Source organism: Gavia stellata, chromosome 2 (genome assembly GCF_030936135.1).
Source record: "Gavia stellata isolate bGavSte3 chromosome 2, bGavSte3.hap2, whole genome shotgun sequence".
In the NCBI taxonomy this organism is placed as follows: Eukaryota; Metazoa; Chordata; class Aves; order Gaviiformes; family Gaviidae; genus Gavia; species Gavia stellata.
This window is the reverse complement of record NC_082595.1, coordinates 58,676,993-58,700,905: the sequence shown is the minus strand read 5'-3', so window position 1 is coordinate 58,700,905 and position 23,913 is coordinate 58,676,993. Positions and strand designations below refer to the sequence as shown.

The following is a 23,913-nucleotide window of genomic DNA, read 5'->3' as shown; positions in this document are numbered from 1 at the left end:
GGTCCACGGTGGAGTAGATATCCACCTGCAGCCCTTGGAGGACCCCACGCTGGAGCAGGTGGATGCCCGAAGGAGGCTATGACCCCATGGAAAGCCCGTGCTGGAACAGGCTCCTGGCAGGACCTGTGGACTTGACAGGACCAGGAGCCCACGCTGGAGCAGGTTTGCTGTCAGGACTTGTGACCCCGCGGGGGACCCACGCTGGAGCAGTCTGTTCCTGAAGGACCGCACCCATTGAAAGGACCCCAGTTCATGAAGAACTGCAGCCCATGGGAAGGACCCACATTGGAGAAGTTAGTGGAGAACTGTCTCCTGTGGGAGGGACCCCACGCTGGAGCAGGGGAAGAGTGTGAGGAGGAAGGAGCGGCAGAAACGACGTGTGATGAACTGACCACAACCCCCATTCCCCGTCCCCCTATGCCGCTCGGGGGGAAGAGGTAGAGAAAATCGTGAGTGAAGTTGAGCGCGGGAAGAAGGGAGGGGTGAGGGGAAGGTGTTTTTAAGATTTGGTTTTATTTCTCATTATCCTACTCTGATTTTGATTGGCAATAAATTAAACTAATTTTCCCAAGTCGAGTCAGTTTTGCCCGTGATGGTAATTGGTGAGTGATCTCCCTATGTCCTTGTCTCGACCTATGAGCCTTTCCTCATATTTTCTCTCTCCTGTCCAGCTGAGGAAGGGGAGTGAGTGAGTGGCTGTGTGGTGTTTAGTCCATCTGGGACTAAACCATGACACAGGTATTCAGAAAACTGATAACTATCTTTCCAAGCTAATCAAGTTGTCATTCTAGAACAGCAAAAATCATCAGGTAACTTTTGATGGATAAAAATGATACTGATGTCATCCATGTCAGCGGGTGAGAATATATACACACTTCTAAATATCCATAAATCTGTAGGAGTTTGGGAAAAGCATGCAATACAAGGAACAGAAAGTCAAGACTCTCTTTTTTGATGTAGAGGTAAAGGAGACCACTAAGGGGATTTAGGAGCGGCCGCCTCCTCCAGCCGCTGTGGCCCAAGGACCTCCTGCTTGGCTGTGGGAGCCCAGCCCAGGGACACAGGGTCTCTGCCCATGCTGAGGGATGTGGCTGCCCCTTTCCCGTGCCGTCAACAGCACCCACGTACAGGACTCACATAAAACACAAGCCCAGTCTCTTCCTCCTCCTCTTCAGCTAACAGAGCCAGATCACTAGTGATGGTACACACACGCACACATACACTCTCTAGATTCACAAGCACACACATATTTGCAGATCCTCCCCTCAAACACCGGCACAGCCTGTCTCTCCATCCAACAATCCTGCCCTGATCCCAGCCTCTCTTACCCACACTTCCCTCATGCACGCCGGTCCCCCCAGCAGCAGGTTTCAAGACGTACTCCAGTGGCTGGTGGCCGAGACCCCCACCCACTCCAGCATCTGGCACTGAGCCCCCACTTGCTCCAGCAGCTGACACCACAGGCCAGGGGCACCTACACCCCGGCTCTGACTCCAGTTGCTGGTCCAGTACCCAGTCACACCAGTCGCCCCAGTAGCTGGCACTTAGTCCTTGCAGCACTCACACATGAACATTACACGTGAACAGCACCTTTTATACCTCTTTCTGAATACCCCCTCTTTGTTCCTCCCTGATCCCTTTTCCCTAAACCTTGCTTCATCACTTGACACAGCCCCACAGATCCCCCCAACATCCTGGACCCCCAAGTCTGCATCCTTATCAGTTGCAAAGTCCGAGTTTGTATGCCATTTCTTTATAGCCCATCAATTCGTGCGACTGACTGGGTTTATTTCTGATTGTTGGTCTCTGTGTGTTTGTCTCCCTCCCTTTCCTTATTGGCAAGGTCCTCAGATAATCTTCCTGAAAAAGAAACATTCCCACTCTCCACATCATACCCTTATCAGTGAATGCGACTGAGCAGGCTTCTCCTCATCACCAGTTCCCTTCTCACGTGTCCCTCAGGTTTGTCTCTGCATGTTCTTGTGTATGGCTCCTTTCACCACATACCCTTAGAGGAGCAGAGACTTCTTCCATATACCCTTACAGAAACTTCCACTAACTGAAAAGATCAGTAGTTTCAAAAGGAAGATTGAGGTTTGTGAGTTGTCATAATTTCTGAAATTCATGGTATATATTCATGGTATATATTCATTCCCACATGTGAGTCTCAGATTTCTTTTTTTCTCTTCTTTTGCAGTGAGGTTTGAAAAGGTGTGCTACTAAATCATTTGTGCTATAAATACAGATAAATGTTATTAATTAAACTAGAAATATATCTGCTTTAGTGAGAGAAAGCTAAGGGAAAATGTTTACCAATGTTACTGCAAATAAATTTATAATGTAAAATGTTATAGATTATAGAGTAGTCTGCAGAGAAGTAATGAACATGTCAATTAGTGGAATCCTTTATGGAACCATCACTTATTATTTAATTCACTGCTTTGTTTTTCTGGAAAAACCATATGTATTTCTATTTGGTTTAAGTGATAAAGAAAAGGAAAACATTCATGATCAATATTTTGTTTGCTCTTCTGAAAAGCTATTTCCAGATGAATTCTAGGCATGTCTGGAGAACTGAAAACTGCAAAGATATAGATTTCCATTCTAATTTCTTGTAACACTTATGGGATTTTTTTACGCAGTTATGGGGTGCAAACCTGAATGTCAGCATTTAAGAAAACTCCAATAAAGAATAAACTTCTTAACTAAAGAAGTTTAGTCTCTGATTTTTGAAGTTCTAACACAAGAAGGGTCTTTAAATATGTCCCATGTAATGCTATTTAAAAATCACTGAAAATTGTTTTTTCGTCTTACATGTAGTAGTAAGTATGTAATAATATTTTGTCTTTTTTTAAATATGACCTGATAAATTACATTCTTTCTTTGCTACGCATACTTTGCTTGCATAACTTGAAAAGGAGCAAAACAATTTATTACAGAAAAACATAGGAATCCTGATTAATCATATTTTCTCTACTAATCTGTTTTAAAATTAAAGTGCAGGTAAATTTTGTGTTGTCTAAAATAGGCTATTGGAAGGCTACATCATTATTATAATGTTTGCATGAGGCATCTCTGCTATAGGCTCATGTTAGAAGGTAATGTCTGTAAGAAAATAACAGGACATATCCTGGGTTTAGTTCTGCATCTTTTGTGGGAAGCAAAATGAATTGATGGGTAAATCTGAAAGGGTAAAGTCACTGAGGTCTGCAGCTTGGGTGCATTAGGGTAGATGGGGCAGATAAGTGTCATCTGTAAAGGACCAGTCCCTGAATTTGACCGGGACCTGTGCTGCGCTACCATTTCCTTTTGTGCCTATTTATTTTGAATGTGGGTTTTTTGAGTCACTTATGGCTAAACAATCACCAATCCGGAAAAAAAAGCCAAACACTTGTTTAGGAATATAAAACTCTGCAGAGATGAGAGGTTTTTGGGTTTGGGTTTTTTTCCTAGTAGCTTGGTCTTTGCCCACAGACAGAAATAAAGAATTGTGCGGTGTCAACACCTACACTTTTGCTAGGCAGACTTGACAATAGTTCCGTAATTAGACATGGCAGTGATGTACCCTCTGACATTGCTTATACAACAGTTCCAGTCTCTGGTGAAGTACAAAGGGAACAGATCAAAGAAAGTGGATGGGCCTGTGCACTTTTCATAAAATCCTTTCTGAAACAGAATAACAGGGCTAGAGAGGACATTGGCTTGACCTCGTAAGGTATCTCTTATGTTTTTATGACTTGATCTCTTCAGTACAGATGTGATCCTACACAAAGAAAGCCCCAAAGTCTTCTATAACCAGCAGTGCTTTTTACATGTTACCAAATAATTCTTCACAGAGATACCTGACCTAGTTTGTTTAAAATCAGCTCAGCTTTAGGACTTCCTAGCCTGGCTGAACTGTTGGTTACTATTTTTCAGTTCTAAACCTGCTCAGAGATCACTCAGCTCTGCACAGCTCTGTATTGTGTTGTGCGGAGAGCCATCAAAGACAACTATTGAGGAAACTGTAACCATTATACAATACCTGGCGCATGTCTTGGCCAACAACATTGATCAAAACCAACTAATCTAGGCTAGCACACAGAACACTTATTCCTACTGAGTCTGAAGAAAAAGCATCAAACAGGACTATTGAGTTATTCTGACCAGTATATGGTCTTTGTTTTTCTAAAAGGCACTGTAAAGGCCACCTGGGTTTCACAGTGCTGTAAGAAAAGCTAACTGGCTATGTTTGCAGGTTTTAAGAATATTGTTTCTGATCTTCACATGTTTCATTGTCAAATCTTTCACAACAGGGTAATGTAAACTAGTATGTAATGATCACAATGTATAACATACACACTAATTTCAGATAAAGACGAGGTAGGAAGAAATGTCTTCATTTTTCAGAATTTGAATAGACAATGTTGTATATTTAGAAAACCACATTGCCAGAAAATAGATGACCTAAATTAGACAAGTTTGCATGAAGTGCTCGTCTACAATGCCATAATTTCTTCCACCTTTCTGAGCAGAGATGCACGTTTTCTGGACATGGGTATACACATGGATGTGTAAATACTGCTGGCACTTGACAAAATCTGACATTTCACAGTTCAGTAAACCATCTCCTTTTGTGTTCAGTATATCTTTGCACATTTAAGAAATGAAGACAAAGTTTGAGATGTGCTTGAAGACAGCACTGGAATGCCCAACCACAACTAAAGTTAAGTGATTAAATTCATGGTCCTTTTCAATCGTTTAAATTCAATCGTTTAAATTCAAGAGAGGCACTCCAAAACACACATGGCAGTTCCAAACTTTGTTACTTCAGATGCTATGAACACAAGGTCTAAAAACATTGAAAGCATGGTCTTCTCTCTTTGCAATATACACCTTGTCCCACAGGGCTCTTTTGCGTGGTCTTAGAAGTATCAGTCTTACAAAATTTCTCTATGATGTTGTATATGTGTACACATGCATGCACACACAAAAGCACATACATAAAGTGTATCAATTGAAAGAAAGGATGGAATTTCAAATGAGTTCACATACAGTCACTTCAATGATTTATAATAAATACATATTTTGGTGATAAAGAAACCTTTTCTACCAAAAACTATATGATAATAGCTTTCGTACTTAAAGTAACAGGTTCCAAGAATATCAGAACAACCTACTACTACTTTGTGTAGTTGTGTTAGCAATGAACAGTTTTTAGAAGTTCATTTCAGTACAAGGGTTACAGCTGATTTGGTGGTGTCCTCAGGAGTTTGTACTGTAATGGAGAGAGGAATTACGAGAGCAAAAGAGAGGGAGCACACAAAAAGCACAGTGGATTACATTCGGTTTTCTGAGGTGTTCAGCAGAATCTAAGGTTTCACTTTAAAAAGAGCCTCTCTAGACATTTTGGCTCTAAATACCACTTTGAAAAATGACCCACATGAACAAAAGAAAGCCCATAAGCCTGACTTTGCAGAAAGCCAGAAACAGGTCAGCCCAGGGAATGCTTTATTGTTCATGTATAGTAACTCAGATTCAGTCAATGTATGAAATAGTTAAAGCTGAGTCAGGTCACAGAAGGTGAAGGAATTACAGAGGTTGACAAAAATAACCTACAAGTCACTTCTGCATTCAAAGAGTTATTTAAAAAGCTCATTGCAGAATTGACTGGTGAGGTTTCATTGATTAGGTTTGGGGCTCAGTTTCCACCAGCTGGGAAATACCTACATAAGAAACCTCTGACATAAGGAAACTGGCAAAAGTTAAAAGTAATTGCTGTGATCTTCTTGGACCTAATCTACTAGAAATTTGTGTGGATTTACTTCCCTCAGCACAGCAGTCTTGTGTCAATAATGTTGGCATGAACATATGGAATGAAGTTGACTTTCAATAAACAGCCAACAGGTCCATCAGGATGGCAGGCAAGACCCCCCTCTAAGTACACTCTCCTTTTCCCCTAGAAAAAAAGAATTCATGCCACTCCAACAGTGAGGGTTGGTTTTTTTTTTTATTATTTTTGCTTCATTAAAATTAACTGTTCAGCTGGGATGTATTTGTTGTCCATAACAACTTGCACTCTATAGCTTTCTTGTTTAGTTAAAACAACTGGCAGTAATAAAATAAGGGCAGGTGAATGCGTTACTATGGTTCCTGTTTATAGTGCAGAATAACAGGCACAGAAAGAGCAGAGACTGGAAGGTCACACTCCTTGCCAAGGAAATTTCTATCTTTTAATTCAGATTTTGGTGTTAGTCGAATTGCTCTTTCTGATCATCCTTTGCTGGATGTGCAAGTTAAATTATGTGATTGTATCTCTAATTGCATTTTTGCTTTCCTTTTTCTAAATGTTATGTGTCTAAACCCAGAAAGAAGAGCATTCTGAAGTCGTGGGATGTGGTAGATACGACCTCACACAAACTTGCTCAGAAATGTAAAATCTGTCTGGCTTGTGGTTTTGACGGCTACCTGTGATGCAGAGAGAAGAAAAGCACCAAGTGGTCTTACAGTTGCTAATTTATCATTAGCATAGTCCGCATCTGCTTTTGGTCAGATATTAAGTAAAATAATGTTTTTGTAGTAACAGATTTATTTCCTCATGAAGTGAAAGTTCACTGTGCGACTACGGTTTGCTAGACAAAGGCTTCCACTCTGCAGCTGCCTTGTCCCACTTGTCCCACGTAGGGCCAGGAGAACACACCTGGCTCCAGAGACACTAGGCACAATCTCTTCACAAGCCCTCCACCCTGAAAAGTTGTTGTTAGTATAAGGAGTACTGCACGTGCTAGAAAAGCTCAGCAATGAGAAGATGCTTTACTGGTAAATATAAAAATGAAGGGTCTTGTTTCCTCAGTCTATCCAAAACAGCCTTCGTGGTAGTAGGTGCACATTTCTTAGACGTATTTAATCTTATGCAGTACACATTTGGACTGCAATGCTGCGGCAGGCAGAACACAAGCCATGGATTTGCCTTTTTCCCCTTCCCCTATTCACACAGAATGTTACTGATTTCATCCAAGTCATTCACACTGGAAGGGATCACCCAAGCCAAAGGAAGGAAGCAAGAGAAACTTTGTTTTAATGAGATATCATGCACAAATAGGAAGTGTTTGACTTTTGATGTAAGTCAGTTATATTATGTAATAGAATATGAATATAATATATATATTAACAAAACATAATTATCACTGTATCAGCAAAATATAATATAAGCAAAGTCTCCCTTCAATTTTACATACAATTTCTACCAATAAGCTTTGGTCTGAGGAAAGAACACAGTAAAGAAATCTCACACTTTATCAGTTCTGCTTGAACATTCTGATAGCCAAGGATACACGAAAATTCCATTTGTTATAAATAGTATTTAATTTTTGTTTTCCCCAGACTGGAGATATTGCACATCCTTTCGTCCCTTTCATCCAGTTATTGATCCACCTTGTCAGCACTACCTCAGTCATATTGGGCGGAGTCAAGGAGACTTCCAGGAAGAAAAACTGTTCTCTAAATCAGAACAAGGAAGAAAAGATTCTCACTTTTCTTCTTACTTTACTTCATTCTCTTTCTTACCAAGGAAAAGTTCAAAAAAACCTTTCTCCCTGGAAAAATTCACAGATACTTCAGCGAGGAAACAAAATGTTCTGCTGCGGCACTTGCCAAGAACAAGGAATTACCTAGCATTATCTTCTGTCAGAATGGACAACACGGATCCAGATGGACTTTCTGATCTCTAACTGTCTCTGTAATAAAGACCATGTCATAACGTTGATAAAAAACATCCAGATATATTTTGTTATTAATAATCTTGAAGGCTACAGGCAAAACTGAAATGATTAGCAAAAGAAATTTGTCTGTTCTGCATGTAGCTTTAAGCATATATTGGCTAAACTTACATAGTGGCCCTGTAATCTCTAAGACATTCCACGACTTACAGAACATTTCATACCCATCTACCCCTTTACTTAAGTGAATTTATAGAGTATCCATGCATGCGTATGAATGTCAATGTTTTAAAAAGCTTATATACAATCATGCTGAAATCAGCTGCTAAAGAATATGGACAGTTTGGTTTTCTTCCCAAGTTTCCTAAGAGTCATACCACAAATCAAGACTATTTCCCAGAACAGTTTAGACAGTTTGTCTTAGTCTAATAAGATGGAGATCAGTCCAGAAATAAGCTAAAACTCCCATCGTCTCTGCAGACATACAGAAGCTAGCTGGTGCTAGGGAATGTGCCTTCAACCAGCTCAAAGGCTGTTGATCAGCTGTGCCTGGCAAATACTACAAAGCATAAACAACACACTGCAAATACATGGTATATATGCATTTTGGCAGGTGAACATGTGATAGAGATTTTAAATCTTCCATTCTTTGTCAGTTCTGTGCTGGGACCATAAAGGAGTGGTATAAAGGATGGAAGGATGCAATAAAAACTTCTCCTATTTCCACAAATGTCTATATCATGGCCATGAGCAATTGGCCAACACCAAAGGACAGAGCTAATTAAAATTAAGATGGAAAGATGAAAGAAGTTAAATTTAAAGTTCAGGCAGAGAATATGATTAAAGCACTGAATTTTAATTAAAGAGATATTAAAATAGCTTTTTTCACCCTCATTCCATTACTTTAGGGAAAACAAGGGTTAGTTCTTTAAAACACCATCATTACTGTTGCTCTTATTGTTTCACTTCAAGAACACAAGTGTGAAATGTAGAGGGTGGGTGAAAGGGAAGTCTTGGAGAAAATTGTGGCAAGGAGTATTCCAGTTGGATAAAAGGAAAAAAAAATCCTCACCGTGAGAGTGAAAAGCGTAACGGGAAATGGCCCTAAGTAAATGTGTCTAAATTTATTTTGGCCATGTTTGAGTTGGGACAACTGGATCAAATGTCCTTCAGAGGTCCTTTCCAACCTGAGTTAGTCTATAGTTATATGAAAGGGTATCTGTGTGGCCTGACAAAAGGCAGTCTTGTATACTTATTTTTGTTGAAGGTCACTAGAGCCAACTGACTTTGGAGGAAATCTGAGGAAAGACATGTTTAGCCAGATTAGTTTTGGTATGAAACTAAAAACTTGTCAAATATTTTTGAGGAATGACTTCATCTGAGAGCTGTAAAAAGCTCTCCTTTTCCTCCTCTCCACTATTCTAAGAATCTATAAAGAAAAATCTTTTGTCAAAACTTAGTCTTTATTAATAAAGCGAGAAAGGTATATAAAAAGAGTAAAATAAAATATAATCGATTCTGTAACAGGAAAAAACCAGGGGTTATGCAACAATGCATTTTTGGCAAAGTTAACTCCGTATTTGATGCAGTAGGTATAGAAAGATAAGGACCTTAAGAGCTGAGACTTTGTTGTATAACTGAACAAAATTACTTTCAAAGTATAAACAGAAAGCAGAAATCTTAGATGAGTTGTAATAAAACTAGTTTTTGAAACAGAGCAAAGGCCAAGCTGAGTTGAATTAGAGCCTACTACCATTTCTCTAGTGGTTCAGAAAAAGCCTTCCCTGCAGATTAATTTCTGCAATTGGAAGAATTCTTTTGAACATGACCATTGAAAGGGTTGTCTGCCTGAATACAGAAATAGAAACAGCTGGTCAGACTCCGGAAATTAAGGTCTTCAGGTTAGAAAGGAATCTTACAGTTGTCCTAAGATGCCTCTAGCACAAATCCTACAGCTGATAAAAGACTGGCATAATCATATCTGAGCCAATTTTCCTAGCACTAGGCAGTACAGTGGGCAGATCAGATTGGAGATGATGTTTCAGGTCCAAATGAGATTTAACTGAGAAGCTGCAACATCATCCCTCTAAAGTCAAAATTAATTCTAAGACTAATAACGAATACCATTTCTGCTGTCTCTTTCCACACTGGTAATTTTTGCCAAAACATACCTCTGAAACTGCAGTCAGAGCTATTTCAGAAAATGCTGCTTCTGATTGCAACACACATAAGTAACTCTGCATCCCAGGCTGACTCAGACCCTACACATCCTCACTAGGGAGCCAAGTAACTGATTTTGTGTGATTTCTGCTCTAGTTCTGAATATTAAATAAGATCTGACATGTTTTGAAGGGGGAGAAAAATATGGGCTGCATAATTAAACTCTGTGAAACTTTAAAAAATTCCATTTGTACTCTGTTGCTATATCCACTCTTTTGCCCTTTGCAGCACTTACTCCAGTCAAGTTTGTCCTGAGACTAGAGATTTGCCTCCAGAGAAGAAACAAATAACTTAGAGGAAACCATGAAAAAGTTATCTGTTAGAGACTCACCCATCATTTAAAGGCGTAAAGGTAGCTTCCTGAAACTCTGATTAATTGGTGACTTTGCAGCTGGTTATGCTGAACGCTGTTTGGGGCAGGGGTCATATCTTTTCACACTCTGGGAAGCATCTGACACACACTTGCTGTTATACAAATAAAAATAATGAACCATCACAGTGGTAACCAACCTGATATTCCCAGATGCTTCTTAAACAGGTGATTAGGGCATATCAGAGAGAGAAATTATTTAAACCAAAACAAAACCATCAACACTCTGACTTTTGTAATTGATTTTCTTGTGATTGTAGTGTCTTTTCCTTGCATGTGCTGATTAGCACTGTCACCAGTAGGACCACTGGAGGTTGAGTGTAGCAGGGTACTACTCAACAAGAGAAAAGGACATAACCTCCTGTCCCAAACCCATGTAACCTAACAGAAAAGAGACTGAGATGTGCATTTCATGGGTTACTCACGGCTCAGCTTCGATGCTCTGATCAGCAGCTATGTAGTTGGCAGGGATGTAGCCCTGGAGCTTGCGGCCAGGACAGACTGACCCTGTTGGCAGGAGGAGCCTAGCATACCACCAGCCCTCATGGGATGCATCCAGCACTTCAAGCTTATCCCCAGCTTGGAAGCTCAAGTCCTCCTCCGTGCGAGCCTCATAGTCAAAGAGTGCCACAAATCTGCAAATATTCACCAGATGCTGTCCAGGCAGTGGAGGTAAAGGTTTCCCTTTTATCTTACTGTCTCCATCTTTCTGTCCTGCTTGGAAGTCATGCCTTACCACAGCAAGGTTGGCGAAGACTTGGCCAACTTTCTCATCCTGCTCACTCTCTCTCCCCAAGAATAAGCACGGGATGTAGGGCTCCAAACAGGCACAGTGCTTCTGACAAAAGTTTCCCATCCTGTTTCCTTGTGCCTTCCTCTGCCTCTGTTCTTCTTTTGCTTTTCCCAGTTGTGATACCCTTAGACCAATTTTTGCACCATCAACATTCTAGCTTTTTGCAGGATTTCTTCTTCCCCTCCTCCTTTGGCACAAAATGAAACAAATCTTGGCACAGCTGGAAGCTCCTCTCCGAGCCCCACTGAGAGCTCATTACAGGCAGCTCCTGGATCGGAAGTGAAAGCTGAGTATCCAAGTGCCGGACCACATGTGGAGGGAATTTCTCACTTCCTCTTCAGAACAGGAAAGCAACACAACAGCTGGGCTGAGCTCTGGGAACAAGAAGGGAGCGTGGAGCCTCTTCTCCCACAGCAAAACAATAAAGTCAGAACATCTAAGCAAGGGAGGCTTCTCAACTCTTACTGCTTGGGATGGGTGTTTTCTTATCTCAGATGGGGTCCTGTCATATGATCAGCGGTGAATGTCTGTAAAGCCTGTCTTGGTAATGATTAACCAAGTTGACCTGGCTGTTTCCTTAGCAGTCTCCAACGTGGACAGCTTGAATATTTCTTTTTGTTTCCTGGTTTGCGCTGGTTTCGGTTCTCAGAAGCCTTTGCTCACTGAGGCCAGCAGACGCCCTCACCTGGAGTGCACCTGCGGCTTCTGCTCTCCCTCACACCTGGGCGCTTTCCTCTGCAAAGCGTCCGCCCTTCAAAACAGTCCTCTGGCTTTTTTTTTTTTTTTTTTTGAGCTGGCTTTGGCACTTCTTAGAAGGAAAAATAAATATACGGGGTTTACACTAATACAGCAATAAATTTAAATTCATTCCTTATTCTGCGTTTTAAGGAAACAAAAGGCATTATCCAAAAAATTGCTCTAGGTCGTCAGCTAATTATACCAACCGTATATAAAAATAAGGTCTGTCTTCTAGTCACCAAGTAAGCCGATGAAACTAAGTTGACCAGTATATTCCCATTTCTAAAGCACCTATAACCTGGCATAAAGACCATGCATGGGTGTCTGGATACAGCTGCGGCCAAGCAGCTTGGAGAGGCATCTGCCACATCCCAGCAGTGCAGTACAAGCTTTATAACAGCTGGAAATCACCACAGCCTGGGGGACACGTAATGCTTGGAGCAGGAGCAGTAAGCACAGGAGATAGCCTGTCTGCACCATGCGGTAGCATTTCAGTAAGAGACAAACTCTTACAGATAAGAAGTCAAACAAAACCCACACATGGACGTATAGCTTCCTGGTGATAAAGAAAACTGGCTCCCATAATTTTCTTTTATTTTTGTTTGTCAGGAATAACTGCTGTCTTCCTAAACCATTCACACATGTCTCTTGGCTCCATTTAGAGTTGCTGACTACTGTTTTTTCTCTTTACTAGAAAAAACCCCAACTAAATAACTTAGAAACCAAAGCCACTTGTTTTCACCATCTCTCTCAGTCAGTTCTCTGAATGAGGAGACCAGTGGCACAAGCAGAAGCCTACTGATGGACTAGGGACTGTGGGATGACTGAAAGAAGCCTCCACTGAAATTTATCACTATCATCAGGTGCATCTTCACCGAAGAGGGGTGAGGAACTGCCTTCTCACTCCTATTCTGCAATGTTGCAAAGGAAACTGAATGAAGGAGAAAGTACTATGCACATTAAGTGATCGCTAAACCTCATAATCTGTAGTGAAACCTTTGGGCCTGATCGAAAAATGGCATGTTGATTTCTCAGATTATGAAAAACATATTTAGTTTATGAAGCACCCCTGGAGATTATTTTTCCCCACAGCAATTATTAATCACTATCCAGAACAGTAAGAGATTTTTACTTTTCTTAGGTCTGATGGACAATATCCGAAGTCAGGAAAGGCCTGTGTTGAAAAACAAACTATCTTCATTAGTCTTGCTTCAAGAATTATCTACATTTACTGAAAACAGAGAATATTAGAAAAGATGTATTAAATAATCTGGTTTTTTCAGTTTGTGTATTTGACAGTTCTGCTGTAATGTTTTGTGGTTCTGGTAACTTGGGCATTAATCTGGCAAAGATTTGAACACACATTTACTGCACAGAATAGTTTCATCATGACAATGGAGCTACTTACATTGTACAGAATCAATCTCACGCACAGCTCTTTTCAGGATCAAGACCCCATCTTTATACTCAAGTACCAATACACATACACATTAGAAAGCATGCTGCATTTACTAAGACCGCTCAGATAAACATTTATAACTGTAGCTAGAATGGGGCTTAAGCCTACAAACATTTGTGTGTATGAATATCTTATATCAAATAAACTCAGGCATTAAATTAATCTTCTCTGCCAATTTATGCCCCTGCTTGGCTTTACAAGACCAGAAAGGCTTTTGCTGGAAGTGATCAATAACTAACTCTTCAGGATCAGTTCTATTTATGAAACAAGTAGACTTTACCAAATAGCCATGAAATTCGTTAGTCAGATCTAAAACGGTCCTCAAAAAGAGAGAGGAGTGGGGTTGCTGAGAACTCCTGAACAGATTCCCGAGTCCATGTGGGGCAGGACTGTGGTGGAGCTGTGGTGGCCACACTGCAGCATTGCCTCTGCAAGGGTCTTTGTTCCCGTCCTGGTGACTTTATTGAGGATTGTCTGCATTTCTGAAAATAAAGCAGTACTCTCTACGTTTTAGAGACTATGTAATTTTATCACAGGCAAGAAAAAAATGAAAATGTAATAAAAATGTTCTTGCCGGTTTTACTGGAAAAAAAAATCTGATAAAACCCATAATCCTAATTTTCATGCTCACAGTTCGGAACAAATTAGGATAATAGTGTCTATTCAGGGGCTTTTCAATATAAACTATTGTCCAAGTCCTGGTATTACATATAATTTAACAGGATAATCTTTGCAGCACCTATTTCTGGGCTTAATTTCATTCTTTTGCCTTGAATCCCACTATATTTTCTTCTTGCAAAAGGAGGACAAACAGATCTGTATTGCTTACCGGCCTTCTGTACCTTTACTTAATTTGTTTTGGAGACTGAGTGTCAAACCAGAAATTGTCCAAATAAATAATGGATGTAAAGTGACTGTGAAAGACTTAATCGGATATATTGATGAATTCTATTAGCAAAAATGCTTTGAGAAGGACACAAAAGTCTCACCTCATTCTTACAGCTAGCAATAGCTAGGGAGCAAGATTAATTTATTGTGACCAGAATGGCACATTTACAGTATGGATACTGAAATTTAGTATTCTGGTCCCTATATTATCAAAATAATTATTAATATTGCAAGTAGTTTCTTGAAATATGCAACACCTTAAACCAAAGATGGATCATTTACAATCTGTATCTGACAGGATCGTATAAACTTAGATTTTAGAAAAGGAAACAAATCTATTCAATCAAGTAGTACTTTCCACCTTCAAACTAGGTAATTCCCCATTGCTTTTAAAGTATATTCCCTTGTTCCATAAAGAAAAAAGTCCACACTGATGCTATAGGTTTGAGGATGACAGATATCTGAAGTTACTTTTAATTTCTGTATGTATGTTGCTTACAAAGTCCTATATAAGTAAGACTCTTGCAAGGAGCCTTACCCCTGCTTGAAAGATTAATTTGCAGTCCTCTAAATCCATTAAATCAAATTCTAATTAACTTAAAGTCAATATTCTTTAGGCCTCGTTTATTCTGCAAAACAATCATGTTTAAACATGGTGGTGAAACATATTTCTCTTAGTCGCCTGAATGGACAGAAAAATAATGCGTTAATATGATATGTTTTAGTAAGCCTAATACAAACCTAATCTGCAACGCTCATACTAATTGAAGTGCTCTTGGAATGAGGTACTGCTTTGCATGAATTAAGGTATCACACTGAGTCATATTAAATAAGTACAGATAAGATTTGAATCCATAATATTTCAAATATCTTGTTTTGATAGAATTTTTATTTGTGTTCCATGCTTTCAAAAAACATTTTGTATGAGTTTTCATTACAGATATTTCCTATGTTTGCTGATTTGTATGTGCTCTGCTTGTAACTGTTGGTATAATTACATAAAACTTTAGAGTTTTAGAAAAAATGAACCCTCCTCCACCTCATAAATATTCAGCTCCGTATTTCAGAGACAGGGAATGAACATCACTGAGCATCAGGCTTTGGTACTGATGATACATGATGTTTGAAACAATTCCCCTATGCCATGCAGAGAAAAATTACAGTCAGAATGGTACTCTACTGGGAAAAAAGAATATTCCAAGGCAATAGCCACCAACAGTTTTGTTAAGAAATATGAGTCAGTTCAAACTGGAAATTGAAAAAGTGTTTTTTCTTAATAATAAGATGAGATCACAACAGAAAAAACCATTTTCCTCCACAATTTTTTCAAATTTTGTAAACAGGAAAAAACTCCATGTGGGAAAACAAGAAATTAAGATATAAAATACAAGAATTGTAATTAAATAATGTATGAAACTGCTGCCTGTAGCATCACTTTCTATATTGTATAATCTTTTTTCAAGTCAGTGGTTATACTGCTCCATTAATATTTGCTAATTTAAATATTTGACATAATATACCTTGCTTAGAAAAACTTTTTAATGCATTATGATAAAGCAAGTCAAATATTCCAGCAAAGTAAAATATTCAAAGAATATGATCTTTAAAGAAATTAGAAGAAAAGCAAATGCATACCGCTCTGAATCTGTGCTTGGAAATAATTTAAATGATTAAACATTTCAAAGTTGTATTATTTTTTTAAGGTAACAAACTGAAATGAAGCACAGTGATTTTTTTATTACAGCTGTCTTTTCAGCTATATTTCTTTCCACTTGCGTGTTAGAAAGGAACACCTTACCACCACTTTGTAGCTTTTTTATAATCCTTTTAATCAGCACTTCCATTTTATTTCTGTAATTTGTAAATTGCTATTCTTTTCAATGAAATAAATGATGTGCATAATTTTACTCTTGACAAAATTGTTTACTCTTATTGATTAATCACGTTCCTGGTTTGTATATTATCTTAAACCATAAATCCACAAAGACATAGGGTTATATTTGATTCAGCATTTTCCAACCTTAATTCTTTTGCATTTGTAATGAGAAAACTCTGGCTATTTATCTCCATAAGGCTGATCCAGTAATCCATCTCTACTCTAGAAAGCATTAAAAGTACATTTTCAAGTGCTTCGGTGATGAGGGTTGCTTATTTATTAGCTAAATTTGGGCCTAAAACAGGTTATGTCTGACAACAAATGAACACAGAGTAATAAGGCTCTGTCAAGGAGTGACAGAATAGAGACTTTCTCTATTTGTTCAAAGAATCAGATCTCACTCTGCTTAAATTTAATGCGAGTTTTGCCATTATCTGCAATGGGACCAGACCTCAGTCATTATTTTTCATTTTATCATACATTATTCTAAATGATATACAGCACACACTGTTAAAAATTGTAAGTTAATTTGCTTTCGATGAAGCAGCCTTTCTGAATAAAACCACGCTGTAGCTCTCTAAGGCAATGAAAAATACTTCTAATCAAATCTGTCTCTGTGTGGAAAAAATATGGTAAGTGAATGACGAAGAATTATCAGCGAACATGACTTTGCCAGTCTTTTAAGAAAATTTATTCCAAAACTGACCCTGTTATGGATAGTTTTTAAATTTAGAAAGTGTATATATTTATGAAGATTTTATGATGGGTCAAGATCATTTCTCACATAACTCTATTAAAGTCTGCATGCTATGCCATGGATGACTTATGAACATGATTTAGCATCTTTATCTTCAGAAGTTGGAATTGCATCAAGAGAAGCAGTGAAGTCCAAAGAGGGATGGATGGAAAGGAATGGTGTATCCAAGTACTGTACTCATTGTTTCTCCTGCGAATGAAGTGGGTTTTCTTCCCAAAAATAAAATCAGCACTCTCTCCTGACCTGTGAATGTGGGAAAGGCAGCATCTTACAAGGAACTAAAACTTAACTTAGAAGTATATTGATATACCATATCAAAACCCACACCTTTTTAATTACTTTAAATTACTGAAATATTACATGTAAAACAGTAGAAAAATACTGGCTATTATTTTTAAAAGAGGAGAGGAGAGGAGAGGAGAGGAGAGGAGAGGAGAGGAGAGGAGAGGAGAGGAGAGGAGAGGAGAGGAGAGGAGAGGAGAGGAGAGGAGAGGAGAGGAGAGGAGAGGAGAGGAGAGGAGAGGAGAGGAGAGGAGAGGAGGAGGAGAGGAGAGGGAAAGGAAGGAAAGGAAAGGAAAGGAAAGGAAAGGAAAGGAAAGGAAAGGAAAGGAAAGGAAAGGAAAGGAAAGGAAAGGAAAGGAAAGGAAAGGAAAGGAAAGGAAAGGAAAGGAAAGGAAGGAAAGGAAAGGAAAGGAAAGGAAAGGAAAGGAAAGGAAAGGAAAGGAAAGGAAAGGAAAGGAAAGGAAAGGAAAGGAAAGGAAAGGAAAGGAAAGGAAAGGAAAGGAAAGGAAGGAGGAAGGAGGAAGGAGGAAGGAAGGGAAGGGAAGGGAAGGGAAGGGAAGGGAAGGAAGGGAAGGGAAGGGAAGGGGAAGGGAAGGGAAGGGAAGGGAAGGAAGGGAAGGGAAGGGGAAGGGAAGGGAAGGAAGGGAAGGGAAGGGAAGGGGAAGGGAAGGAAGGGAAGGGAAGGGAAGGGGAAGGGAAGGAAGGGAAGGGAAGGGGAGGGAAGGGAAGGGGGAGGGAAGGGAGGGAAGGGGAGGGAAGGGAAGGAAAAAGGAAAGGAAAGAAAAAAGGAAAGGAAAGAGAAAATAAAGGAAAGGAAAGAAAGGAAAGAAAGAAAAGAAAAGAAAAGAAAAGAAAAGAAAAGAAAAGAAAAGAAAAGAAAAGAAAAGAAAAGAAAAGAAAAGAAAAGAAAAATGAATAGTTCAGTTGGAAGGGACCTACAGTGATACCTACAGTGATCATCTAGTGCAACTGCCTGACCACTTTGGGGATGAACAAAAGTTAAAGCATGTTATTAAGGACGTTGCCCAAATGCCTCTTAAACACTGGCAGGCTTGGGGCATCGACCACCTCTCTAGAAAGCCTGTTCCAGTGTTTGACTACCCTCTCAGTAAAGAAATGTTTCCTAATGTCCAGTCTAAACCTGCCCTGGCACAGCTTTGAACCATTCCCAAGTGTCCTATTACTGGACACCAGGGAGAAGAGATCAGCACCTCCCTCTCCACTCCATTTTACTTTTATTCTTCCTGCTAGATAAACCATATTTATACAAATTGCTCCACATTACTGTAAATTGTGCACACACTAGCATTTTATACAGCTAAAATCTGTCTGTAGGAAAAGGGCTGGGTCTATAATCAGTTCCTGCGATTATATGAACTTTGTGCACTGCCCATCCACGTTCCAGGCTAGGTCTCTCTCTCTCCTTGTGTATTTTCTATATAGTTTCCTATCTCCTGTTTTGTTTCTGCTGTATCTTCTTTCACAGGTATGCAGTGAGATGCTGTACAAAGAACGTTACCCAGCATGGAAGATACCTTGTTTCTAAACCAGAGGAAGTGCCCCACAGCAAACTCAGGATGTGCACTTATATCTTTTCCATATGAAAAGGAAAGGGTAGGCAGAAAAGGAAGCTATAATCCTGGGGTTTACTTCAAAATGGTGTTGGGAAGCAGCAGCCAGGGCATTTGTTAAACTCTGGAAACAATCTTAAACGCCATAGTGTAGCCATGGCCATGAGCACAACTGATTTAAAAACCTTCCTTTCCATTCTAATTCTATTTTAAAATTAATAGCTAGTATTTTTCTACTGTTTTTACATGTAATATTTCAGTAATTTAAAGTAATTAAAAACCATTATCTTACCTACCCATCTTCAGAACCATAGGTATAATCTGAGGGTCAACAAACACCAATACTTAGGTGACTAATTTCTATATTTGATCCAGTATGAAAGGGCTTAAAATAATGTTTTTCTTACTGTGAAGTCAGTGACAATATACTCATTGGTTTAACTGAGAGTAGGATTTCATTTTTACCTTTAGTTCATGTATCGCTATTTTTGTATTAGTTTTTGACTTATGTTTAGAATAGTCTTTGTGTAAAGGTAAAGATGCAGTGTGTGAAGTTATGTCTTTACTATGTTTTAGTATCAGCCTGACCTGTTTCCTGTGTGTTCAAAATACAAAGTTTCACAAATGAAACTGATGCAACTTGTCCTGCAAATATGTATACTCTTACTCTTCTTCCTTTCCTTTTGTTTCTGTATTCTTCTCTCTGTCTCTCCTAGTATATTTTCTATATAGTTTCCTACCTCTCCTTTTCTTTCTGCTGTATCTGTCTTTCACAGGTATGCACTGAGATACTGTACAAAGAACATCATTACTCAACATGCAAGACATGGTATTTATAAATGTAAGGAAAGGGGATAGGAAGTAAGCACCTTTAGTGATACTCACTTTCTGTGAGCACTTGTGATTCAGATTTCTGTTGTTGTAGGCAAAATAATTTGCTCTCCTTCTCTGACAAAATTTTCCCAAATTCCTCTGTCTTTGTTTCCACAGCTTTAAAACTTATTGGAATTCCCCCTCTTTCTGAGAACAGCATGAGGCTCAACACAATTACGCAACAACATAGGTAAAAGTGAACATACTGTTTTCCTAAAAACAGAAGAGGTGGCTCTGACCTTCTTCACAGACATACATAGAAACAGAGTACAGATCTTTAAAAAGTTACATCAGCATGATGGAATCTTCTTGAGGCTTAGTATATACTTAGAGTTTTAGAACTTATTCTTCTAGATCACTTCCTTCTTATAAAAATCCAGCATACTTTTTTTTATCCTTTCGTCAGACCATTACTAGACACCCTCTAGAGGCAGAAGCAGAACAGTAAATATCAAATGCAATTTATATTCAAAATAACCTCTTATATTTGAGATTTATAAGCATTCCTATCAGCATTTTATTATTGCAGCTCCAAGGAACATCACTCTCAGTGTCCAGTATACTCAGCAATGAACACATACAGAAGAAAATATTTCTTAAACAGAAGATCAAGGACTCCGTAAGAAAGATAACTTATTGCTAACAGAAGGAAAAAAAATTGACCTGTCTACTCATCATAGTGATAGGATAGAATTTGATCTTGAAAATCCTAACATGGTGATGATTGTAATGAATTAACTAACTTGTATGTTACTTTGAAAGCACAGATTGCTGTGTTACATTACTGTGGCTTCATTATTTCTGTACTCGGCCCTAGTAAGGCTAAAATTGGACCAACGTGTCCAATTTTTGATCCTGTATTCCAGGAAAAAAAAAGATATGGACCAATTTGCTAATGAATCAGTGATGAATGAATATCATCCAGACTGAGAATGAAAGAAAGATAAGCAGGCTCAAACCCACTCATCCTTTAAGGAAAGACTTTAAATAACTAAACAAGATGAGTCTGTGGGAAAATATAGACTAGCAGCCTTCAAATAGATAGAAGGCTGGTGCGCAATGATGTGGTTCTCACATCTGCTAGGAATAGGACATGACATAAGAAAAAAAGATGCATTAGAGCAACAGAGACTTTGTTTTGACATGTAGAAAGGGAGAAAATTCAGAGTGTTCTGTGTGTAAGGACTGTTGAACACTGGAAGAAATTGCCTCAGTGGCTCTTGGGTCCTTGTCAAGAAGTTAGACAATTGACTATTAGGGATGTTTGTAGTCAGACTGAACCTGCCCCAGGGCAAGAAGATTACTGTCTTTAGGTCTTCCCTAGTTCTGTTATCTTCAAGTCTGCAGTTTTATAGTTGTGGCATTTCCCACTGGCTGTTCGATAGCTCTGTTCTTTTCTGAAACTGTGTATTGAAATACATCAGATTTGTCTTTTATGTAATCATTAGCAAGTGTCAGGCTTGAAATGCAAGCCTATAACCTACTTGAACAACTCAGAAATCCCCAGAATGTCTGAATTAGACCTATTCCAATTTTACTCATGAAGAAATCGAAGCTATAAGTGATTAAGTTATCTGCACATGAATACACCATGAATGAATGGGAAATGAGGACTGAGAACTTAGGAGTCTTACTCTGTATTTTATGCTTACAATTGTATAAATAAAATACTGGTATGTTAAAAAAAAAAAAAACCCAGAAGAAATAAGGCAGTGTCCCACAGATCATAGAAACTGCACAGTTCTCTTGCCATAAAATACATACAGGTCTACTTTGGAAGTATAGCTTTCCAAAAAGTTCGTATTTCCAGTGCAGTTTCTTTTGACTATATGTAGCATCCATCCAGCTCAAAAAGAAAAATCTTTCAAAGCACCTTTAGACAACTATTCAGAGTTTTAAAATATATACCCACTAAAGGTCCAGCAATCAGTCTTGGCTATTAGTCACTCTGACAAAATCATTGATTTTCATTTCCTTCTTTCATGTTGCGTGGAAACAGCCAGAGCTAGATTACAAGATCTGAGAGAGCTGATAAGGAAAATAAGCAGGCTTTTGAGAGATTCTGAGATTCTGTTTAAACTTCTAATGAACTCTTGGGTTTAGTTTTGGGAATCTTGTCTCTTTAGGAGCATGAGTCTCATTTCTATGCTGGTGAGACAGAGAACAGAACCAATATAGTACTAAGTTGTCAGATGTGATCAGATGTCCCACTCCCAGAAGGATGCTATTAATTGTATGTGCGTGATTTTACTGAAAAAGTTAATGTGTCCATATTTTGTGCCATATAAAAAGGCTACTAAGCAACCCAATAAACAGTAAAACTTCTGAAATCACTAGAATTTAATCCAATCTTAAATCCTGATCAATAGTCAGGTATGTTCACTGGGCTTCTCTACCTAGTGACAAGGCACCCCGTGTATCACAGAGGGATGCCTTGAAGATTACATAGTATTTTGCTAAACTTTTAAAGGTCTACTAAAGAAATATTGCTAGTGACTGTTTTTCAAATCAGATATATTCTTGCCAGCTTTCATTCTCTCATGGAAAACCAAGGTATCTTTGAAATGAATTAGCGTTGTTAGATCTATGTCTACAAAAGCATCACTCTTTAGTAAGTCAGAGGCCTGCTTCTGTATATTCTTCGCTTATTCCTCTGGTGGTTCCTAAACAAAAGTGTTTCCTTCTAAGTGTCCTAAATTTAAAAACATAGAACCAAATTTGGCAGTCCTGTTTAACTTTAAACATGTGAAGAATCCCATTGACAGTACAATTTCATGTAAAATCGCAGAAACATGTGTTGCACCTGTGTGACTACCACCAACTGCAGTTAAATCCAGTTGGTGGCCGGTCACAAGTGGTGTGCCCCAGGGCTCGGTACTGGGGCTGATCTTGTTTAATATCTTGCTCAATGATCTGGATGAGGGGACTGAGTGCACCCTCCGTAAGTTTGCAGATGACACCAAGTTGGGTGGGAGTGTTGATGTGCTCGAGGGTAGGAAGGCTCTGCGGAGGGATCTGGACAGGCTGGATCCATGGGCCCAGGCCAACTGTATAAGGTTCAACAAGGCCAAGTGCCGGGTCCTGCACTTTGGTCACAACAACCCCAGGCAACGCTACAGGCTTGGGGACAAGTGGCTGGAAAGCTGCCCTGCAGAAAAGGACCTGGGGGTGTTGATTGACAGCCGGCTGAAGATGAACCAGCAGTGTGCCCAGGTGGCCAAGAAGGCCAACGGCATCCTGGCTTGTATCAGAAATAGTGTGGCCAGCAGGAGTAGGGAAGTGATTGTCCCCCTGTATTCAGCACTGGTGCGGCCGCACCTCAAATACTGTGTTCAGTTTTGGGCCCCTCGCTACAAGAAGGACATCGAGGTGCTGGAGCGTGTCCAGAGAAGGGTGACAAAGCTGGTGAGGGGTCTGGAGCACAAGTCTTATGAAGAGCGGCTGAGGGAACTGGCGTTGTTTAGGCTGAGGGGAGACGTCATCGCTCTCTACAACTACCTGAAAGGAGGTTGCAGAGAGGTGGGTGCTGGTTTCTTCTCCCAAGTGACAAGTGAAAGGACAAGAACAAATGGCCTCAAGTTGCCTCAAGGAAGGTTTAGATTGGATTTTAGGAAAAAATTCTTCACTGAAAGAGTTGTCAGACATTGGAATAGGCTGCCCAGGGAGGTGGTTGAGTCAGCATCCCTGGAGGTTTTTAAAAGACGTATGGATGAGGCGCTTAGAGACATGGTTTAGTGGTGGACTTGACAGTGTTAGGTTTACAGTTGGACTTCATGATCTTAAAGGTCTTTTCCAACCTAAATGATTCTATGATTCCATGACTGCTAGTGAGTTTTTCTTTCAAGCTGTGATTGCAGGGTCAGGGACAAAGCTGGCTTTATGCTCCCTAGGCCCTTTGAGTTCAATAGGTACAGAGTCCTTATGCCAAAACAATCGCGTTGTATTTGAATCTGATTATTGATCCACATGTAAAAGAGGAAGCAGAAGGGTAGTGGTGCTGGTCAGGGTACAGGTCAGGAACTACCTGCCGGATGGGAGCTGTGTGGTGGCTTTTCAGGAGTTGTAAGGGATGGCTGTGTGCTGTGGCAGCACCAAAAGGGCTAATACATGGGTCTACCTGAGATGGGAGTGAAGTTAGAGCAACAGCAGTGTTTATCTGGGATAAGGGTAGCTCTCAGGAGACATGTATGCAGAGCTCCCTGAGATGGGCCAGTCGGGTGAGCCTGAGATGTGGGCTCTGTCCTCCTGTCAGTCTGGGAAGGAAGTAACAGTTCTCAGATGGGGAGTTTGGGCTGTGAAGGGCAGGGAGTTATCCCAGCAGGGCGAGTGGGCATCATTCTTCAGGGAGGATGGAGGTACTCTGTCAGGGCAGGTTGGGGACGCTGGGAT

At 39.7% G+C, this 23,913-nt stretch overlaps 1 protein-coding gene across 1 annotated transcript in view; it reads right to left on the bottom strand.

Moving 5' to 3' along the window:
* The window catches only part of FRK (fyn related Src family tyrosine kinase), a 55,191-nt gene extending 44,048 nt beyond the window's left edge, over positions 1–11,143 (bottom strand). Inside the window, exon 1 of the mRNA XM_059831548.1 lies at positions 10,713–11,143. Within this exon, the coding sequence (XP_059687531.1) occupies positions 10,713–11,143 (431 nt within the window). The remainder of the gene's footprint in view (positions 1–10,712) is intronic.
* Between the last annotated feature and the right edge of the window lie 12,770 nt (positions 11,144–23,913).